Consider the following 21230-nt stretch of genomic DNA (forward strand, 5'->3'; position numbering starts at 1 on the left):
TTGAATACTTACTATAATAAATTATAAGTACTGTTTTACCTTACAAGAGTTAGTTAAGTACCGAGGTGGTTACTACTTATATCCTTTTCTCTCTTCCTACGCGTGTAGGTACTTTAACAGTGACTACGGCAATGAAAAATATAATATTTATCGAAAGTACACATAAATAGCGACAATAAAAACTTTAATGTAGTGAGAATAGCACACCCCTAATTTCGACAACCCCCTAATACAGGGTAGGAAATCTCAGGGGCAATTATTAAAATATTGTATCTCCTAGTGTTTCCAAGACAAATTAGATAAGAAACAGACGCGATAACTACCGCTAGCATCATATTCCACACGTTCTGTACAAATAATATCATTCCAATGAGATCGCGAAGTCGAAAGCGCAATGGAAGTTCCGCAGAGAAGGAAAAACGCGTAACGTAAAAAGTGAACCGTATTGATTTTTGTGTCCGAACATGTGTTTATATACGTAAGAACGAATGTTCTCGTTACATTGCAGTGAGTGAAGATACGGAATTGGCCAAATCATTCTTACGAAACTGATATTGACTAATGCTGTCGATTTCATTTGAAAGAAACCTTTCGGATGAGGGGTGCATTTTATACCGGAAAACTGTTCGCGAATGGGGCGTGAAAAATAAAAAAAAATGGTGCGTTGATCGCCGAGCGTCAGTCGATATAATTTAATAGTATCGCAAATTCAATTTTGACATATCGCACCCTATTTATTGATCGTCGCTAAACCCTTACAATATTAGCATTTTGACATTTGCCTAACCTTCGAACATTAGCTGTTAATTAGAGGACTTTTGGAACATTAATCAGTTGCGTTCAAAAAAGGAATTGATGTCCAAAGATGTCGGATGTTATTTTGCCACTTCTTGCATATTTTCAAATATTGCATGATTTCCGTGTGTTATATTGTGAAATAAATACAATGTGATGCGGTGAGGAGTTGCGTTTTTGTGGATTCTATTCGTCGGAAGTTCTTTTTATCTGTCATCGTCGCGGAAGCCATGTTTTGGTGCGCCGCTGTCAGGTTTTTCGGCGGGATTGTGAATGCAGTCTCCCGGAGAGGATTCGCCGAAGATGCGGTGGACCTCGGCCGCAGCTGAAAAGAGAAACGGTGTGAAAATGAACAGGCGCGCTGACCATTTCGCGAAAGTGAAGCGAAGAGTTTCGCAGTGATAGTTTTAAGGTTTCTTTCCAAGCAATATGCAGAAAGAAAATTGCGCTGGTGAGGGACAACAGTATGTCGGCCCTTACAGATTGGAGAAGACCCTTGGGAAAGGTCAAACAGGTATGTCGATGTATTATTTTCCTCTAATCGAATTATAAAATTAAGAAGGCATTATTTCTGTCACTCCTTGTCATATAATAATATTATCACGATACCACTACCGACTACAGCTGTAACTGTAGGTACCTAGATAATAATTAATTTATGTGAAACGTAAAGTTTACTCGCCTACGTTTAGGCAATCCGTATAACTTTGTATATAATTATGTACCTATCTATTTATTCAATAAATCCTATGCTGTCATTCACTGTTCTCTGTTTCTCAAAAGCTCTATATATAGAACTCTCAGATTATTTTTAATAAACATATTGTGGCATTATAAATTCAATAATTGCATTGTTAGCCTACGCCATGCCTACGCCATTCAATCACAAGCCTCAAAAACTCAAAACTGCCTTTGTTTCAGGAAACTTTAAAGCCGTCTAATTTTCGATTTAGAATTATCTGAGTTCGAAATTTGAAAAAAAGAAAGAAAGAAACAAAGACTAAACTCTCCATACAAAACAAAATGACAGCGATTTCTGGTATTCAATGTTTAAAAAATCCGTTGCATGGGGACACACGATTTAAGCTCTTCCCACATATTTGTCTTTTGATTAGAATAAAATAAATACTGGCGTATTCAACATAAATCTATTTTTTTTAAACCAAATGGGATTTATAAGTTTTGCAAGATAAACCGATGACATTATGACCCTTTCCTATTATAATGATAGGATGTTAAAACGCAGTTAAAGCCGTGTTGACACGGTCCAAGTACGATCCAAGTACGCTTGGACCGAGCGCCATCCAAGCGCACTCGTGTCGTACGGGACATCTTCATACGAATTAAGCCGCGTTGACACGGTCCAAGTACGATCCAAGTATACTTGGATCGAGTGCCATCCAAGTGATAGCTTCATACTAATTATTCCTATCCAAGTTAACTTGGATGAGTAGGACGCGGTCCAAGTAGCTTGGATAGGAATAATTAGTATGAAGATGTCTCATACGAGTGCACTTGGATGGCACTCGGTCCAAGTGTACTTGGATCGTACTTGGACCGTGTCAACGCGGCTTTACTCCTATCCAAGCTACTTGGACCGCGTCCTACTCATCCAAGCAAGCTTGGATAGGAATAATTAGTTTTAAGATGTCTCATACGAGTGCACTTGGATGGCACTCGGTCCAAGTGTACTTGGATCGTACTTGGACCGTGTCAACGCGGCTTTACTCCTATCCAAGCTACTTGGACCGCGTCCTACTCATCCAAGCAAGCTTGGATAGGAATAATTAGTTTGAAGATGTCTCATACGAGTGCACTTGGATGGCACTCGGTCCAAGTGTACTTGGATCGTACTTGGACCGTGTCAACGCGACTTTAATTAGAGGAATCTTTTTTGACCCGAAGGCTAGAATTATTTCATTATTAAATCAGCAATCAATATCAATAATTTGAAAGAAAAACACGTATTATAATATCAATTGTGTTATTTAATAGAATTCGAGGTAATTGTGCCGCAGATGCCCGCATGAACTTTTATGATTTTTTTAACGAAAAAAACTAATGTACTAAAATATTGTACTAAAAAAAATGGAGCACCTTTGAGCTCGGATTCGTAAATTTTTCTATTTCGAGTGCTAATTTAGCAGTAGCGAAGGGTGGAGGTAGGCTGTTAAGATCCACCATAAATAGTGCACATTAAATTTTGTTAGTCATACGTATTTTGTTTTTATTGAACTAAGACTACAATTTGTTTACAGGTGGTGTTGGTTAGTTTTTAAAAATCAATTAAACCCTGCCTAAACCAAACCATAATAGTTTAGATATATTTTGGGCGATACGACAAAAATGTGCACATTTTTTCATTCATACTTTTTTGTTTTCGTTGGATTAACTCTAATAGATTTATTATTTTAACTATAAAATACCCAGTTATGTATGATAAAATGGCATAATTTTATATATTTTATAGATAGACAAGTATTTTCTGACTATTATCTATTATAGCTTGGTTTCGCAGGGTTTAATTGAATTTAAAAAATTAACCAACACCATCTGTAAATTGTAGTCTAGAAAACAAATAAGTATGACGGGCAAAGTTTAATGTGCACTGTTTATGGCGGATTTTAACAGCCTACCTCCACCCTTCGCTACTGCTTAGTAGTAAGATGAGGGTTCGGATTGTACCTAGAATTATCGGATAATGAAATTAAATACAAAACAAACACACTATTTCTGAAAAGGTTAGAAGCAATCATTGTCAGTACGTGATTTTGAAAATGTATAATTTATTAAACACTGATCGATTGACGATGTAAACATCACGCGATTACAATCTTATAGACCAGTAATTCATACTCCATTATTATTTTTGTCATGAATGAATATTTTCATGATTAACGATAAATAGGTACTGCAAGTTACAGCATTATGCAAAAAATACACTATTACTTACCAGATCAGGACCACCGCGAGGGGTACAGCCGCCCAAAATAATTAATAATAATTGTCTACTAATAATAACATATGCATTTCACCATTCGTTCAAGTAATCCATGGTATGAAAATATTTCGCATATAACCAAACTGCCGCGACACGTAATTCTACGCCTGAATGGTTGCTACCAGCACTAACGTATGCATGTTAAGAGAAATCCGAATATTAAGAATAGTGACCAGAAAATATTAGGAAAACCAGAAAATAAATTAACAAATGATAGAGGTCGTTATGTTGATGAAATCACAATGGGCCGGTCATGTTGCTCTGCAAATGGATAATCACCCGGGAAAATGCAGTTGTATTTGACTATTTGGGGAACCCGAGTGGCACACAACGACTATGTTGATACCCTAAAACTTGAGAGTACGAGAAAAGTGGATGGAGCGAAGGTCTTCACCTACTAGTGGATCGACTCCGGCTGGTGATGATGTACCTACTGATATAACTGCCATTCAAAATATTACGTAATCATATGGTTAGTTTAAAAAAATCTATAAATATACCGTGTACCAGTGGCGAAGGGTGGAGGTAAGCTATTAATATCCGACATACATAGTGCACACTTAGCTTAGTACTCTGGCAGTAGTACCTAGGTGAAGACCTTCGCTCCATCCACTCTTCTCGTACTCCCGAGCTTTAGGGTATCTAAACTCGCCTCGTCTGCCGCACAGCTATAAATCAAACCTTCTCGGAACATCGATCCGATGTTGCATATGAAGACCGCGACAATGTAGGTACATCTACCTAGCGACAGTCGCACTTAACCTCTCGAAACGTATAGATATTTGGATGCGGCGAACGGCGAGTCGGTATAGGAATGGCCAATTCGTAGGTGTTCGTATGCGTTCTGGCGTCTTCGACTCGCAGCCCGAGAGGCACTAGATACACCAATCTGCGGAGCTCCGTTTGGCTATGTGTGTTTTGTGAATAACGATGACGTCACAACGACGTATTCGAGACGTTGCAGACGGACGAGTTTTGATGTGCGAAAAGTTTGATTTAAAAAAAAAAACAGTGGGTAGACATGGCGACTGTGCACGGGGTCGCAGGGGTTAAAGTTTTGTCGTAGAACTAGGTAGGTAGAGTATCTATACGTTTTTTTAACTTTGCACTTTTTACTATACTGTTACGCTACTTTACCTGATTACTTCGCATAAAATTACATCAAATGATATTCACTTGTATTAAAATAATAATGTAGTAATAAGTAGGTACTTAAATAAATAAATAATATGTGTAAATAAAATATTTTTTTAATATATTATGTACATCATTTTTATCCTAGAGCGGGAGTGCAAAGCTATGATGCATATACTCTACGTCCGTTTACAGGCGAGCTGTGTGAACAGAGTATTGTGTGAAAATACAGTACAGCGATTACATACCTATTCTGATAAGGTTGTAGTCATTTTGATTAGGTAGTTCTGTAAAGTCTAGATATCAGGCTGTTAGTGGCACCTTTTTACATTAGGTACTTAAAATCTGCGCTTAACCATATTAAGTTTTCTTTGATTCTGGTTGAATTTTTATCTTATTTATCGTTGACATTGTCAGAAAATTGTCTTGGTGCACTATTCCTGAGACACACAACTAGAGTTGGGTATTTCCCGAGAAAATCTCAATCTCGAGATTCGGGATTTCCAGAAATGAATTCTCGAGAAATTGGGAAATTTCAAAAAAGCCTGTAAAAATCCAAAAATCACTGTAAACGATTCCGAAAAAATATGTTTTTTTTTATTTATGTAAGAAGACAAACAACATAGAAGTAGGAAAACAAAAATAATTCAAAACATTACTTATTAACACAATGCTTACGGGCCCTTTTAATTAATTTTATAATTAACGTGTTAATTTGCATTTGAAAAGTAATTAGCAAAAACACAATTTTGTGCGGCCCGTAAGCTATGGGTTAATTAAAATAGAATTTCAAAAAACACAGACTTTCAATCGCTGCGTCTGACGATCGCGTACGCTTTTGAGACACAACATTCCCTGATGCAAAAATTGCGCTCATTTTGAGTCAACGTTGGCTTAATTGCGTTAAATGCCCCGATCATTCCTTGAACGTTTTGTGTTTTCTGTCCACTTTTTTCATATAAAAAAATGTTTTTTCAATTCATATGTGATAATAAAGAAATCCCGAATCCCGAGAAAAGATTCTCGAGATCCGGGATTTCCAAAAATTTAAAAATTTCAATTCTCGATATCCGGGATGGAAAATCTCGAAAATTTCTCGAGAATTCCCGAAACCCAACTCTACACACAACACGGGTGCTACGCGTGGTGATTGTTGGGTGACTGACGGCATTCGTCTTCGTCCCCTCATTTGCGTAATATACCTCTTTCCACACCGTTGTTGAGGACGCGCGAACATGAAACCTTTATCTGTTATCTAAACAACTCCACTTCAATATCAGCGTTTTAAATAACTTGTAATTTTGTGATGCGGCCTTGTCGGTCATGAATATATACCACAAAGAAGTAAATAGTTCTGCGTCAAAAAATATATTTGGCACCAAAGTACCTATTAGAAAATAATCAATGTTGAAGGAGGCATTTTCCTTAGATACCTCACTGGTGTTAAATTGTTGAACTAGGTATTTCAAACCAAAAATTTCCTTTTACCGTGTGAGAGAAAATGGACGTTTGAAATTATTGTGTTTTTTTTATTGAAAGTAGTGTTGAAACCCTTGCATAATAATTATAAAATTAACTTTCGCAGAGTTTACTTTGTCTCGAATACCGTTCGCCCTGATAAGAGTCTAACATGAAGGAATTCGGCTATTATTTATTTTTAATTGCTTTTAACTCGGATTGTTTGAACTGATAATACCAACTTACTCTCTTTGCAGCACCCCCCAGAAATGTTTAATTATCGCCATCGTAAACCTTTTTTTTTACTTAGATGGCAATCAGCTAGTACACTCGTCAGCCGTATCTAACCTTTTTGTATTTTCAAACGTGAAGTACTTGGGGTTTATGCGGTGACGGGAGTTTCAAATTTTGTCAAGCTCTTCCTTACATAATATATTTAAAAAAAATAATCTTTTGGATGGTTTTATTGGTTGTGAAAAAAAGATTGTAAGTATATAAGTCTTTAGATTGATCGATCACGTAGTAAACTTGTATGATCACATACGTATGACTACCTATGATTATAGCTAAGTATAGAGGTTGTGGCCGTTTCTAGAATATACCTATATCTTTAATTTATTGGTGAAAAAATTGACCTAAGAGTAAAAGGAACAACCTTGATTCTGAATGGAATGTCTGGAATGGAAAACATTGATTGAAAATGGTATTTTCATAAAGTCTTGATTTTGAGAATTTTCTAATTTGGAGAAAACTACACAAATCACAAGCTCTGGCTAGGGCCTAGTACCCACGTTCCTTCTCTCTCGACGGTTTTGCTCGATCGAGCATGTTGACTTGGAAGCATGCTCGTCGTTGCGTCCACACAGTCGAGCAACTCGACACAAGACGCTGTGAGGCCACCGTCGCACCGCCACGACTTCTACCACGAGTGAGAGCGAGGCCAAACGAGCCTTGCCGGTGCGTCCACACTCCCTTACTCAAGTTACGTCGAGCAAGAATTACGGACCTTCAATCTTTTTCGGATAGCGCAATTTGTTCGACGCCGAACAAAAAACCATCGAGCCAGATGGTACACACATTGAGACATGTTGGAATAAGCGTAAAACCATCGAGCCAGATGGTACACACATTGAGCCATGTTGGAATAAGCGTAAAACCATCAAGTAAAACCATCATAACATACCTCGATTTTCCAATTATAACATTCTTGGTAGATTCCGACAAGAATGGACATTTCTCAGCAGCCGAGGATCATCCTGGATAGCAAAACTTCGGTTGCTAGACGATGTCAACAATAATGCTAATGTGCAGACGACACCTGTACCTTTATTGAATGGGTTCGCTGCCAAGCTCTTTGAGCTTGGACTTGGTAGCCGACCGACATGTCCATGTGGCGGAGAAAAACAGGATGCAAACCACATCCTCTGGGAATGTCCGCGAATGTACTCCGAGAGGGAAGAGTTACTCGAGTCGGTCCAACCAGTTGTTGGGCCCATCGGGCCGTCCGACCTGGTCACCACAAAGGCCAATTATCTTGCATTTTTTTTTAAATGTGGCGTCTTACTGCGGGCGTGAAGATCTCTTCACATAATTTTTGCTGTCCGTATGATTAGCTTCGTTTTTGGTTATGCTTATTTAATTTCTTTCTTTTTTGTTAATTTCCTTGTGCCTTTTCTCTCCCCGGCACTTTGCATTAGAGTAAAATCAGTAAACTCAGTCAAAGCTCACTTGGACATGCATGACAGAGCATGGCGACCTCAGTCTCAGGTAGCTGCTCCTGGGACATTACCAGGCGTAAACAAATGTACAGATGCTTCACATCAAACGTGGTGCCTCGTGATACGCTCGATTAAGACCGAGCGTGGTGCGGAGTGGGTTTGGTTTGGAGGGCGTGTTTGTGTTATACCTTTATTCCATTGTAACTCCCGTGAGTGGAATTTATCGCGGCGGAATTGTTGAGTTGTTAGTAAATAAGTAGCATGGTACCTAATAACAATTTATAATAAATAATAACAATAATCCCGTTGCGATAAATTCCACTCGCGGTGTGTACAATGGAATGAAGTACGCTGGAGGATACTGTTCCAGGATAGAGAGGTGGGGGAAGTTTTTGAATACATACCTGAGTAAAAATAATCACCACTGTCTAATCCACAGAACAGATTAACAAATAGAATTCCAATAGGCTATATCCCAATACAGTACATTTTGACGCAGCGTTTTTAATGTGTGAGTGTCCTACGAAAATGAACCACGCATTATAGACGTGCAATAGTCTGTGTTGCAACCTTCGATACACCAATTTAAATGAGCGTCAGTGCATAAACCTGGAGCAGCTGTTGTCAGTATTCGGCGTATGACGTATCCTTGACGCGTGCTTAAGTTTATTCCGTATTCTTCCACACTCGAGATCGGTTGCCTGCTTCTCAATACCCGTTGGGTATTACAGTTCCAATTATTTCTCGAGTTTCCTGGTCTAATCACAACGATATTATGTTCTCTGCAAACTGTCCAATATATACATACTAGATATATTTTGAAATAAGTAATTTTCTTTTGGTAGTCATTTGGACCCTTTTCGTGTTGTAGGTATGTATTAAATTTACTTTCTTAGAATTTCTCGAAACTCCAAGCGTAATAATATGTTTTCCTACGTGAGGAATGCATATTTTATACAATTGGGAAATATACGATTCCAATACTCGTAGTTATTTAAGAAATTAATTAACGTTGTGATGAGGAATTATAGGATAATAATGTACATAGGAACCTACTTGAGTAATAATAAATGTAGGTATATTAATATTGCGAATACGTTGATTTCTTACCTTTATATTCTTCGGTTACCTCAGCAAGATCAAGAATTGGGTAATATACCTATGCGGGGAAACCAGATAAAAAGTCACAATTAAAATGACGCACCACGTACACTCATTAGTAGAGCTGGGAACAAAACCTCTTAACCAGGGCTCGAAATGGACCGGAGCGCCGTTACGGTTCGTGAAATTGGTAAAATTATCGCTCCGTCTCGTTGAAAAAATATTTTGATCGTCTGAGCTAGATAGGCTTACTATTTTTATAAAATTTGGTAACTATGTAAACATCTTCAGAAAATTGTCATGCGCTCCGGTTCATAAACTTTTCCATTTCGAGCCCTGCTCTTAACCAAAAAAGTTGACTGAATGTCATCAATGGTTATGATATTGTTATTATCATGCATGATATTCTTTTCATGAAAATTGCCACTGTTCGCGCCTGGCTTCCAGTACACAGACGTGTACCTTTCTTTTCTTGAAATATACAAAAAAATAGACACTGAAAAAGTGATGGGCACCAGCGTATACTTCAGTATGCCGCATTTTTTATACTTTCTGTGAGGCGAAAAAGGTTAGAAAACACTTCCTTAAAGATATATTCATTATTAGGTACATAATATAAGTATACATTTTTTTATATTTTATCTTATCAATATCAGATATCCTAACCGTTGAAGCCGGTACCTATGTTTTATAATTTACTGCGTTGACATTTCAGAAAAGAATAAAATTATTATAGGAATATATTAGGTATGAAATTTTCCCAACCGGATATTAAACCCACAACATCGATCTGCCAGATTGTCAGTATGTATCCGACATTAGTCATCAGTCATATTAGTACTAACAACTATGGTACCTAGCTGACAATGGTGGCGTCTCTAGGCAAAATGCCACCCTTGAGCAGACTCTAAATGCCGCCCACATTATTTTGTCGTCTCAAATTAAATTATTTTGTTAAAATGTATAGATATAATCCCTATAATCTATACCTATACCTATAATCTTGCAACTTGCATGATAATACACGTTTACACGTGCATTTTCTTGTTATGGCCGCGATAATACGCACTGTCAGCAATAAATTCATGTACGTGTAAACGGTGTACATATTATAATATTATATAAGTACATATTCAGCGCTCGAAATGGACCGGAACGCACCAGAGCACCGATCCGGTTCATAACATTCCCAAAATTATCGCTCTGCCTCGTGGAAATATTAATTTAAGCGAGATATGGCATATAATATAAAAAAATCTAACACATTTTTTTTAAATACATAGGTATACAATTAGATAATAATGATAATATTTTCATAAAGTTATCGAGCGCTCCGGTTCGTAAAAAATCCATTTCGAGCGCTGTAAATATTATATTATTATATTGGTACATACCTACATATTTTCTTTTAAATTTTACACAAAATAAGTAATCCTTTGACTACCCACTTGCGCCGCCTAAATTATTGTTCTCTATTTTCATACAACATGAAATTGTTTTTCTTCATATTTGAATTCTATCGTGGTATTACGTACACACTGCCTACATAATAATTATTATTTCTATTCGCTATAATATCATTCATTGAAAACAAATTATTTACTTACTGCCGATAAATTAATGGGCAATTTGATCCCTCTTCAAATACGTAGGTCTAACAATAATAAATAGGTAGTACCTAGACACCTACAACGTAGCCAAAAATTTTAAATGTCATTAAACATTGCCTTAATTTAAATTTATTTTTGGAGGTTGGTACCTGCGTAATTAATTTAGTTGGTAACGTTGGGAATAATTTGTTTCAAGGGAAGCTGACGTAGGGCTGTCAAACGCAATTAATTATGTTATAAATCTACTATTAAATTATTATTGATTTCTGGGAAATAATCATTATTATTGTCTAAAAGAAAATCGGTGAAGTGCACAGATTATTATTAAGTCCCTGTGTAAGTATACAAAAAATAATTACAAGATAAAAAGAACTTTTTATATACTTACCACGTTTTTAAATTTTCTGTTGAATCATATAAACTTGACAATTCTATGTATTAATAAATACTTTTTTTTGTACTTGATAGAAATACTGAATAAATATTATAGAATACTGAAATGTCATTTTGACATTTCATATTGATTTCTATAGTAACGCACGTATAATATATTAATAATTTAGTTGCTAGGACCCCCTTAACAACCAATAATAGTGTTTTACTTTTTACATTTTTTTCCGAAATAACTTTCCATACAAAACAGAATTAACTGAAAATGAATTCAATTCTGCTTAAAGATGGCTAAAAGTAATAATGTCGTGTTACAATTAATCTTATTAAGTGTAGGTAAATATCTAATTGTTGGAAGCTATCTGTGTGGTTTTTGATTACTTAGATACTCCGATGATCTATTTGTTTCAAATACTATATTACTTCTAAGTTCTGATGATATTTTCATATTTGGTATTTTGCATCGGTTCACCGTTTTATTCTTTGTCTGAGTCAGCTTCTTGTGTGGAGCATATGGATACCACGTGGTGCTTTCGAAAATGCTTGTCGATCGTCAATCGCATCTTCCCAGGCTATTCTATCATCATGTAGTTCCACCTGGTATACAGTATGGTATTATTATTAGTGACAAGTGGTGAAGGGTGGAGGTAGGCTGTTAAGATCCGACATAAATAGTCCACACTAAACTTTGTCAGTCATACGAATTTGTTTTCACTGAACTAAGGGTACAATATACAGATAGTGTTTGTTAGTTTTTTGAAATTCAATTAAACCCTGCCTAATCCAAGCCGTAGAAGATAATAGTCAAAAAATATTCGTTTAAGTATCTATAAAATATTTAAAATTATGCCATACACAACTTTAAATATTTTATAGATGGAAGAATATTTTTTTATCGATTATGGTGTGGTTGAGGCAGGGTTAATAAATAAAAAAAAACTAATCACACCACCTGTAATAAATTTATATACTTATTCATAATTCAGCGAAAACAAATAAGCATTACTGATAGTGTGCACTATTTTTATCGGATGTGCTATGGGCGATCTAAACTATTATGGTTTGGTTCAGGCAGGATTTAATTGGATTTTAAGAACTAAACAGCACCATCTGCAGATTGTGTTCTTAGTTAAATGAAAACAAATAAGTATGACTGGCAAAGTTTAGTGTGCACTATATATGTCGAATCTTAACAGCCTACCTCCACCCCTCGCCACTGTTAGTGACCCTCCAGGATGCTAGAATCAGCATGTTGGTAGAAAATGCAGGCCAGTCTTATAGAGTCTTGAACCACCTGCAGTACGTAGAGTAGAAGTCACGTTCAACGCCGCATTTTCTCCTTCAGTTGTGATGAAAAGCTGCAAGTTCTGCTCTATTACCTAATAGTTTCTGAGACAACACAATCGTCCATCACATTCATCGGCGTTCTTGAAGCTCAGCGTGAGTCTTCGTAATGTGTTATGGTCATTTGGTCATGGCTGATTTTGCTCTGGGTTTATGAGGGGCTCGGTGTGGCGGGTCGTTCAGATAAGTGAGATAAACGCACATTTAAAAAAATTGTTGTAATAGTAAAAAAGTCGTCTGCGGCGCTATTTTACTTCACATTCTAAAATATGTGGTTATGCGATACAATTTTTGATTATTATCCATAATTATTTCAAGTAGATGTTTTAAAAAATACAAAAAATCGTTAATTAATACCCATACCTCGAATACCATTTGGAAAATGCTTGTAAAGCGCCCCATTGCTTTTTAGCGATATGTAGGGGGGGGGGCAAAAATTCTTGCCTAGGGGCCCGTTTCATGGATGTGGGGGCCATGGTCATGGTGTTTACAATATTATATAACATAATAATTTGTCCCCTTGAATGATGAGTTAGTTAGTTATTTTTTTTTAAAGAATATGTCAAAGGGATTTTCATGTAAAATTTTGACAACCCTAGTGGTAATCGGCGAGCGCAATACGTAACGCGCTGTTGATATTTTTTAAGCGCCCGCAAGGCACACATAAGCAATAAAATTTTGTTTATTTTTCATAACGAGATAAGTAGGTATATGGGTTTCATATTATTATTTTTAGAGGTTTTTTTTCTTATAATGCGATATTTTCAAAGGACAGGAAATTATAATATTTGGGATTGGAAATTCCGTATTTGGAAAAATCGATTACGGTAAATATTTCCGTATATTAAGTGGTTCAAACTGATAATATAAACATCCATTAGTTGATTATTGCAAATTCGTAAGTTTCTAAGGTTCTGTTTAATGTTGGCCACTTAAATTTTCAGATTGTGATGAAAAGTTTCCGAATAGAGTACCTACAGTATTTCCAGAATAATTTCTCAATTAACCGGGTAATGATTCGGACTTATTAACCTTCAATAGGTACGTTTTTCGTCAATGTCGGTACATACGTCCTTTTTTGGTAGAATGTATTTATAGTAATACGGTGCACACAATGTTGAGTGCATACAAACAAGGTCATATTTTATTAATTTCCAGAACGTTTTTTAAACATTTATTTATTTGGTATCAGCGCTTGAAATGGAAAATTTTACTAACAGGAGTGCTAAATAATTTTCCGAAAATATTAACACAGACCTAATTTTATGTACTTATAGATATTTTATAAAAATAAGTTTTTTGTTATAAATGTCCTATATAGATCAAAAATGATGAAATTGCTATTTCCACGAGATGGAGCGATAATTTTGTGGATTTCATGAACCGGAACGGTGCGCTCTGGTTCATTTCGAGCCCTTTTTGATATGTGAAGAATGGATAAAAGAAGTCGTAACCTAATTATTAAGTACTTAAAATTCTAAAGGTAACACTCCAATCTGTATTTTTTAATTTTATTTGTTTTGTAATTAAATTCATAGTGATTATTAACTCTTATCAATATCTCTGTATTTTATTCTGTCGGCTTATTCAATTTTCCGAGATTGCCTGGATACTAAAATCTAAAATACTATTATAATTTTCATTCGAAACTGCAATATGCAGGGGCGGCTCTACCTTAAGGGTTCATAGGGACCATACCCACATCATTATCATGTCAAAAATACGTCCGACATTGTTATCATAATCTAATTACTTAATTACATGATTAATAATGATAATAAACTATTTAATTTATTTTATCCATCTAAACCCGTCGCAATTAATAGAGATGTGTATTATCAGTGGCGACCGGTGAGTTATTTTACTGGGAGTTCACTTTTTTCACCTTTTGACTGCCGTAAAAAGGCATTTGCCTTCATCAAAACTTCACCAAAAAATCAAAAAAAAAAAACTATTGGTTTTTTTAATTTAGTACATTTAAAAGAAATAATAAATAACTCACTATTTATTATTTGTTGTACCTCTAAAAACAGTTTTTCTTGAAAAAAAAAATGGATTTTAAACTTTAACACAAACTATTTTGTTTTGACCGAATTATTAGTAGTACCGAAATATCTCGTATCTGGCAGTGACCGGGATTTATTGTTCATTTGTATGAGAAATCCATTCTTCTGTTTTTCATCGACACAAATTTTTCAATTACGCGTTTGTTGAAGTCAGGAATCTCTTGTATCATTCTTTTTTCGATACTGAGCATACATAATGCGTTCAATCTTGATTGCGCGATGGTGTTTCTACTAAAACACTTGATCCGTTTGAGTGTGAAAAAACATCTTTCGCTTTCCACTGATGTCATCGGAATAGTAAAAATTTAATTTAATAGTAAAACCGTTTCCGTAAATGTGTCAATGAGATTTTTTTCGATTAAAATGTTTTATAATGCTGAGGCGCCATCAGCATTATAAAAATTATCCAAGCTGTAAATAACAGACAATTCATTTTTGAGTTTATTTTTATCTCAAAAGTCAGACGTATTACAGAGCTAGTTTGAAGAGATATCATAATTGATAAACATTGTGAATTTAGTTATCAAACTGAAAAAAAACTTGAAGTTTATTTTTAAATTGTACTTCGCCTAAATTTGAGAAATGTTGTCAACATGTGCAGAAATTTAAATGCGTACTGTGAAAAGAATTTATTTTTATAATAATATTGAATAAAAATTGTCATACAATAATTATTGTACGTGTGATACGGGCTGTATTGTTTTAAAACCGATGAATCTGCGTTCGGGCCGAGAGCGACTTGAACTGTCGCTCCCGAGCACGAAGAAAAAATATTTACGTATTGCTGTTCCACGCGCCAGACGACGCTCTTTCTCATTGCAAAGAAATCGAATTTAGATTACTGGGCGCTTTGGTCGAGCGATGGCGAATATCGCTCACATCAACATATAATATTATTATTTAAAATAGCCGGTTAAAAACACATATTAGAATTTGTTTTTGTATATGAATTAATGACTACGGTAATAGATCAGAACACTTTTAATTAATCAAATATAAATTAAATACTCATTTAAAAAAAGACTTTTCGCATAAATTGAGTGGGTGGGTGTGCACCGCTCCAACGCTCTCAAGGGAGAATCGCCACTGTGTATTATTATTATACAAATAAATAAAGCAATGATTGTAAATTATGTAATAACATAATGGTGATTACGCGGTATTAAAATAATTAATTAAATTAAAAACGCTCTATTTCACGGTGACATTTATAAATGTACAAATTAAAAAAGCTATGGCGTATATTTTTCGCTAACCGGATCACTCAGTCCCATACTATCGCCGCGGTACAAATCTCGTTCTACAAACGCATAACGGGGAGCGAATCAAATCACCCCTAGTTGAGTAAAAACGCTCGCTGTATGTCGTTGTTTAAATCTGTCTGTCAACTCTACAAAAACAATTATGATTAATTAATTTATTGTTTCTAAGCACGCTTGTTAGGTGTGATTAAGTAATGACTCAGATAATCATATTGTTTATTCTGAAAAATTACTCATTTCCTCATTAATAAAATCATATTGTAAGTAGCTTCTTACATAATGTATATAATATGAAAAAGTAGGTAGGTTATAATAATTAATGGCTAAACCCCACCACCTAGTAAGTCGTCGAGCCGCCACTGGCAATAGGTGTAGGTTCTCCATTTTTATTAACTGTTTATTTAACTTTTAACTGGTCGAACTATCCGACAAAATGTGCTCGTGAATAATAAATTGTATTAATAACACAAAATTTCATTTAACCGGTTACTCGATAATCATATTGACACGTCTACAATGTAGTACTACATGTCATGCAGTAGGACAGAAGGTGGTACAGTCTTACAAGCTTATCTAAAGAACGGTCAAAAGTGGAACTACGAACTACCATATGGACGCCATTTTGAAAACGTCATTCAAATGTCAGATTCTGTCCAATTGCGAGTCTTGATTGGGTAGTTTTCGACTGTGGCTCCCCTCGTAGGTCTGTAACTAACTCACTACGTATAAAAGACTGCACAATTAGGACCTTGTTGGACCAAGTAGTTGCTTCCCAACCTTTTTCGCGTCGTGTCTTTTTTGTAGTTTAATAAAGAAAACGTGCGTACGAAACAATATCCCGATGCAATTTTTTTGCAATACCTACCTACCTATAGTATTATCGTAATAGCAAAACATCACTTAAAAACTACAGGTAGGTACGTCTCAAAATTGCACGCCGATAATGCCTAATTAGCAGTTTATTTTAGAGGTAGAAAACGTATTTTAAATTGAGCAGATTTTTTATTGAACTGTAAAAATAGGTAATTATAATGTAAATGATATTACTTAAATCAATTCATTTAATAATATCCAATGAGGTTATTTAAATACGACACGACACACCGGTTGGGAAAGCTAAAGTTTTTTTTAGTATCTAATACAATATTATCATATTTGGATTCAATTAATGGGTACCTACCTATTCGGTTTTCACGGTGTTCTTTTATTTCGCCTCTCACAATTACCTGTTTAGTGAAGACGGAAACTTTACTCTCTCCCCCAGGTATGTCACGAAAGTCCATAATACAATTATTATGAGTACCTATACTCCCCTAGAATCCGACAAATTAATGAAATACATAGTAGGTACGTTGTCTGGGTGAGTACTCTTACCCTTTGAGCTATCGATTTGTCAAATCAAATCAATGGGTGCATCAATGTGTAAGTATTAGAGATGGGAAAACTGGTCGATTTTGAAGACTAAGTATACTTACTACCAGTATAAAAAATTACTTAGTATAGAAACTTGTTCCAAAATACTTACTGGTATTTGGAATACTATATAGAGCGTTTGGCGTGCGTATGCGACAAAAGTTTCATACTCAACTGAAACTAAAACCAACTCCATATTAGTATTTGAAATACGTATCGGCTCAGGGAGCTCAGACTGTGTATCGGCTACAATAGAATCGCTAAAAATACGCTGAGCTCCGCTTGTCGAAAAGTCCCATTTATTATAAAATTTTAAACACATTTTAAATTTATGAGTTGTTTTTCTGTTAGGTTACAATATTCTTGTTAACAAAAATGAATAATAGTGATTTTTTTAAATTTTAAACATGTTTTGAGCGGTCGTATAACAAGCCTAAGCCTGTGCGTCATCTCACCACTATGCTGCGACACAAAATTTATGACCTATTATTCAAACATTCGAACGCAATAGACTAATAAATTAAAATATACCTATATTCAAGTGCTATTTCGTTCGCGCGCATTTAATGTCAATAGTGTTGAGAAAAAAAAAGTTTCATCCGAAACTTGAGTACACAAACTGATGACAGTATTTCCAGCTCACCTCTAGTAAGTATTTATTATCATGGTGGTGAGTATCTATGCTAGGTAGGTTCTACATGGTAGTTTTATAAAATATTTTTAGCTAGTAATGAGTCAGTAAAATCTGCATCAAAATAAGCGCATGGGCCAAATTCTACTGCACTAGACGTTTATTGGAATAATAATTTATAAGGCGACCCAGTTTAATTTCAAACTGGAGCACGTCTTTGTTTTTTGGACAACACGATGTACGCTTTCCAGGATAATGGGTCAATGTTTTCGCCAGTGGCGTCACGCGTGAAATTTATAAAGAGGAGGGACATAATTATTTTTGCATTGTTTTAAAATTTTAAAATATTGTCTTCCGACTGAATTATCTGATGTAAACTGCCAAGTTATGTGTTTGTGTACTTACTTTTTTATTTTACAGCATTGTCAAGTGTGTTAAATATTTTTCTTTATTATTATTATGATAAATAATGCGGAATCCCCCGTATTGTTTATTTGATAAAATATAATATATTACACGCTTAGTCGTAAATCTTTCTGATAAGTGGATATTCACCAAGACGTGTATTTTATTATGCATCTCTCACATACATAATATTTACTTTCTTTGAATTACTACAAGTTAAATGCCAAGAATGGTTTTTCTGAAACGGTTAAGTGATATATTATTATTATTGTTTAAAAAATTCTCTAATGTTGTGATATTAATTGTTTTCTTTCAACAATAAAATACGTAGATAATAATGTGACGATGTACCTACTTACAATGTAATTATTTTCATTATCACTGTATTTTCGAAGTTATTACATATGTACGTGGATCATACCGGATTGTATATTGTATGATCCACAAAATACTTACATATTCTGGGAAAAACACGTAGGCGTGTTTGTATCTTCGTAAATTATTTATACTTATATCATTCTTTGTTCATGGATTATTCTAATATATTATAATATTGGATATGAGGCTTGATAATATCATATGCAGGTTACAAGCGGTACCATAGTCTAATAGGTCTAGGGCTCGAACACTGTCTGGAGAATTTCACTTGCGTACTTTTTAAAAATTAATACTTATCTAGGTGAATTTAGGTCAAGAGTGTAACTGGTGTTTATTTATTCTTATTTTACACCATCCATGAATTTTATACATAAGAAGGCCGCGCGGCTTAAGCGTTGGACTATCACGCCGTGGGTTTGAATCCTGGGTCTGGCAAGTACACATATTATTTTTCAATTTGTGTGTGAGTCAGGGTATGGACCTAATAGGTTGAGTAAGTGGCTGACATCTATTTCTCGTAAAAAAAAAACAAAATCTGTTAAAACAAACCTCTACTCTGTGGAGGCGCATTTGATACTATTAGGATCGGACATGGTCGGAGAGATTGAGATCTATAAAAATATCAGTAGGTACAGTGTGAATTTTATATCAAGTCTCTTTTGGAATTAAATCTGTCCCCCACATTTACTTTCACCGTGCCCATAATTCAGTTTGTATTCGAGATCGCGTGGATTTTTATTAACATTGAAATGCCTAAAACTTTGCGGACAGACAAAAGGCATTTTTTTCGAATGTAGAAGTATTGTGAGGAGTAGAAACCGAAAAGTTTTCAATTCCTCTCAATAGTGCCAGAGCATATTGTGACGTAATAGTATCATCGCGCAAAAACCACGTGATGTGCAGCTCTGTGATGTAGAAGACTTGATATAAAAGTCGCACTGTATCTTTGTTATTTGAATCGTGTTTGCTTCATAAGTGGGATACCCGTGTGGTTAGGATACGGCTCGTCTAGGCATCCATGTCGTTCGCCAGCCTCTCAGGTCGAAAATTTGAATAATTTTATCTTAATTCAATACGCTAATGCACGGTCACAATAATAGATTCGTAAGCTACGGTGGTCTTTAGGCGATAACACTACTTTAGTTCCACATATTGCCTTTCCCTTATCGCAGACATTAGCCGTAGTCCGATAACTTCACTTCCGTCTCTATGTCTACTGGAAATGAAGGTGGCTGCGACAGTGACGTCCCGTGGGGGTAGGCAGATTGAGCGTCGCTTGGGGGCGGCAAATCGAGGAGAATCATTATTTATATTGCAATAGCTACCTAAACTTAGTAATAACGGATATATCCTTCCATTAAAAAGTCCTTGATGAACAGCAATAACACGTGCAGATTTGCAAATAATATTTAAATTATAGATAGGTACATAGCTAAATAAATTTAAATTAATCTAAATTTAATATGTTTGCTAGTTACTCGCGAGTTTTGGAAGTTGTCAGGCGTATTTTTAAATTTACCTATCTGAAATCGTAGACATTGTCTATTGAAGCAGATATGGCATTTAAATTAGATATTGGAGTCATGAAAGGATGATAAAAAGTACTGTTAACTCTAAAAAATGTGGTGGCATTTTGGCACTGCCTAGGGGCGGCATTTTGTCTAGGGACGTCACTGGGCTGCGACTAGTGCGATTACAAGATTCGAGAAACTGTATTGCGAACAACAGGTTCGCCTATCCCACTGATTGATATTTTTAGGCCGCCACTATACCTATGAAAATAAATATGGTTTAAATTATTTAAACGGTATTTTTTGATGCTGATATGCAGTTGGCTCGAAGAAAAGACAGACCAGGTTTACACTAATTTATTATTGGGGCATCCGCGTGGCGTGGCCGAGCTTAGGACGAATGTCGTATGTTCACTTTGGATAAACTTATCTATTTAATACTAAAGTGAGATGCTTTTGAAATGTGGTAGAGGTGGATGCTAAGAATCTCGTGGATAACCAAATGTAGGTGGGTGCAGTGGCGCGCTTAGTGACGAAGAGGTCCGATGCACTGACTAATTTTGAGGCCTGGCTGAGGCTGAGGCTGAATTTTGAAATAAAATAAATTTATAATGATTTTAATGTTATATAAATTATGTTAACATTGTTTAATTGAAATAGTCTCTTCTCTTACAAATCTCAATACATGACTAGGAACCTTTTAAATTTTCTGACGAATCGGTTGCGTCATTTGATTCGAGAGAGGCTTTTCTCGGTTGTATATCGCCGGATTCTCCAGTGTTTTGGTCATATAACCCGTAGAGAAGAAACTGGAAAAAATAGTCCATTCGTTCGACGTGATATCCCATCTTAGTCAAGAATTTTCTTGTTGTAAGTATTGAATAATAAGAGCTGATTGTTGTTTGTTTCAGGTCTGGTGAAGTTAGGAGTGCACTGCGTGCTGGGGAAGAAAGTAGCCATCAAAATCATCAATAGGGAAAAGCTCAGCGAGTCCGTCCTCATGAAGGTATACC

General features: G+C 35.5%; 1 protein-coding gene across 1 annotated transcript in view; it reads left to right on the plus strand.

The window, feature by feature from the left end:
* The first annotated feature begins 228 nt into the window (after positions 1–228).
* sff (BRSK family serine/threonine-protein kinase sugar-free frosting) overlaps positions 229–21230 on the plus strand; it is a 68345-nt gene continuing 47343 nt past the window's right edge. The window contains exons 1-2 of the mRNA XM_085956914.1: positions 229–1309; positions 21129–21223. Coding sequence (XP_085813040.1) covers positions 1225–1309; positions 21129–21223 — 180 coding nt within the window. The 5' untranslated portion in view covers positions 229–1224. The remainder of the gene's footprint in view (positions 1310–21128; positions 21224–21230) is intronic.

Source organism: Rhyacophila brunnea, unplaced genomic scaffold (genome assembly GCF_057557595.1).
Source record: "Rhyacophila brunnea isolate RB1 unplaced genomic scaffold, BYU_Rbru_1.0 scaffold_6, whole genome shotgun sequence".
Taxonomy (NCBI): domain Eukaryota; kingdom Metazoa; phylum Arthropoda; class Insecta; order Trichoptera; family Rhyacophilidae; genus Rhyacophila; species Rhyacophila brunnea.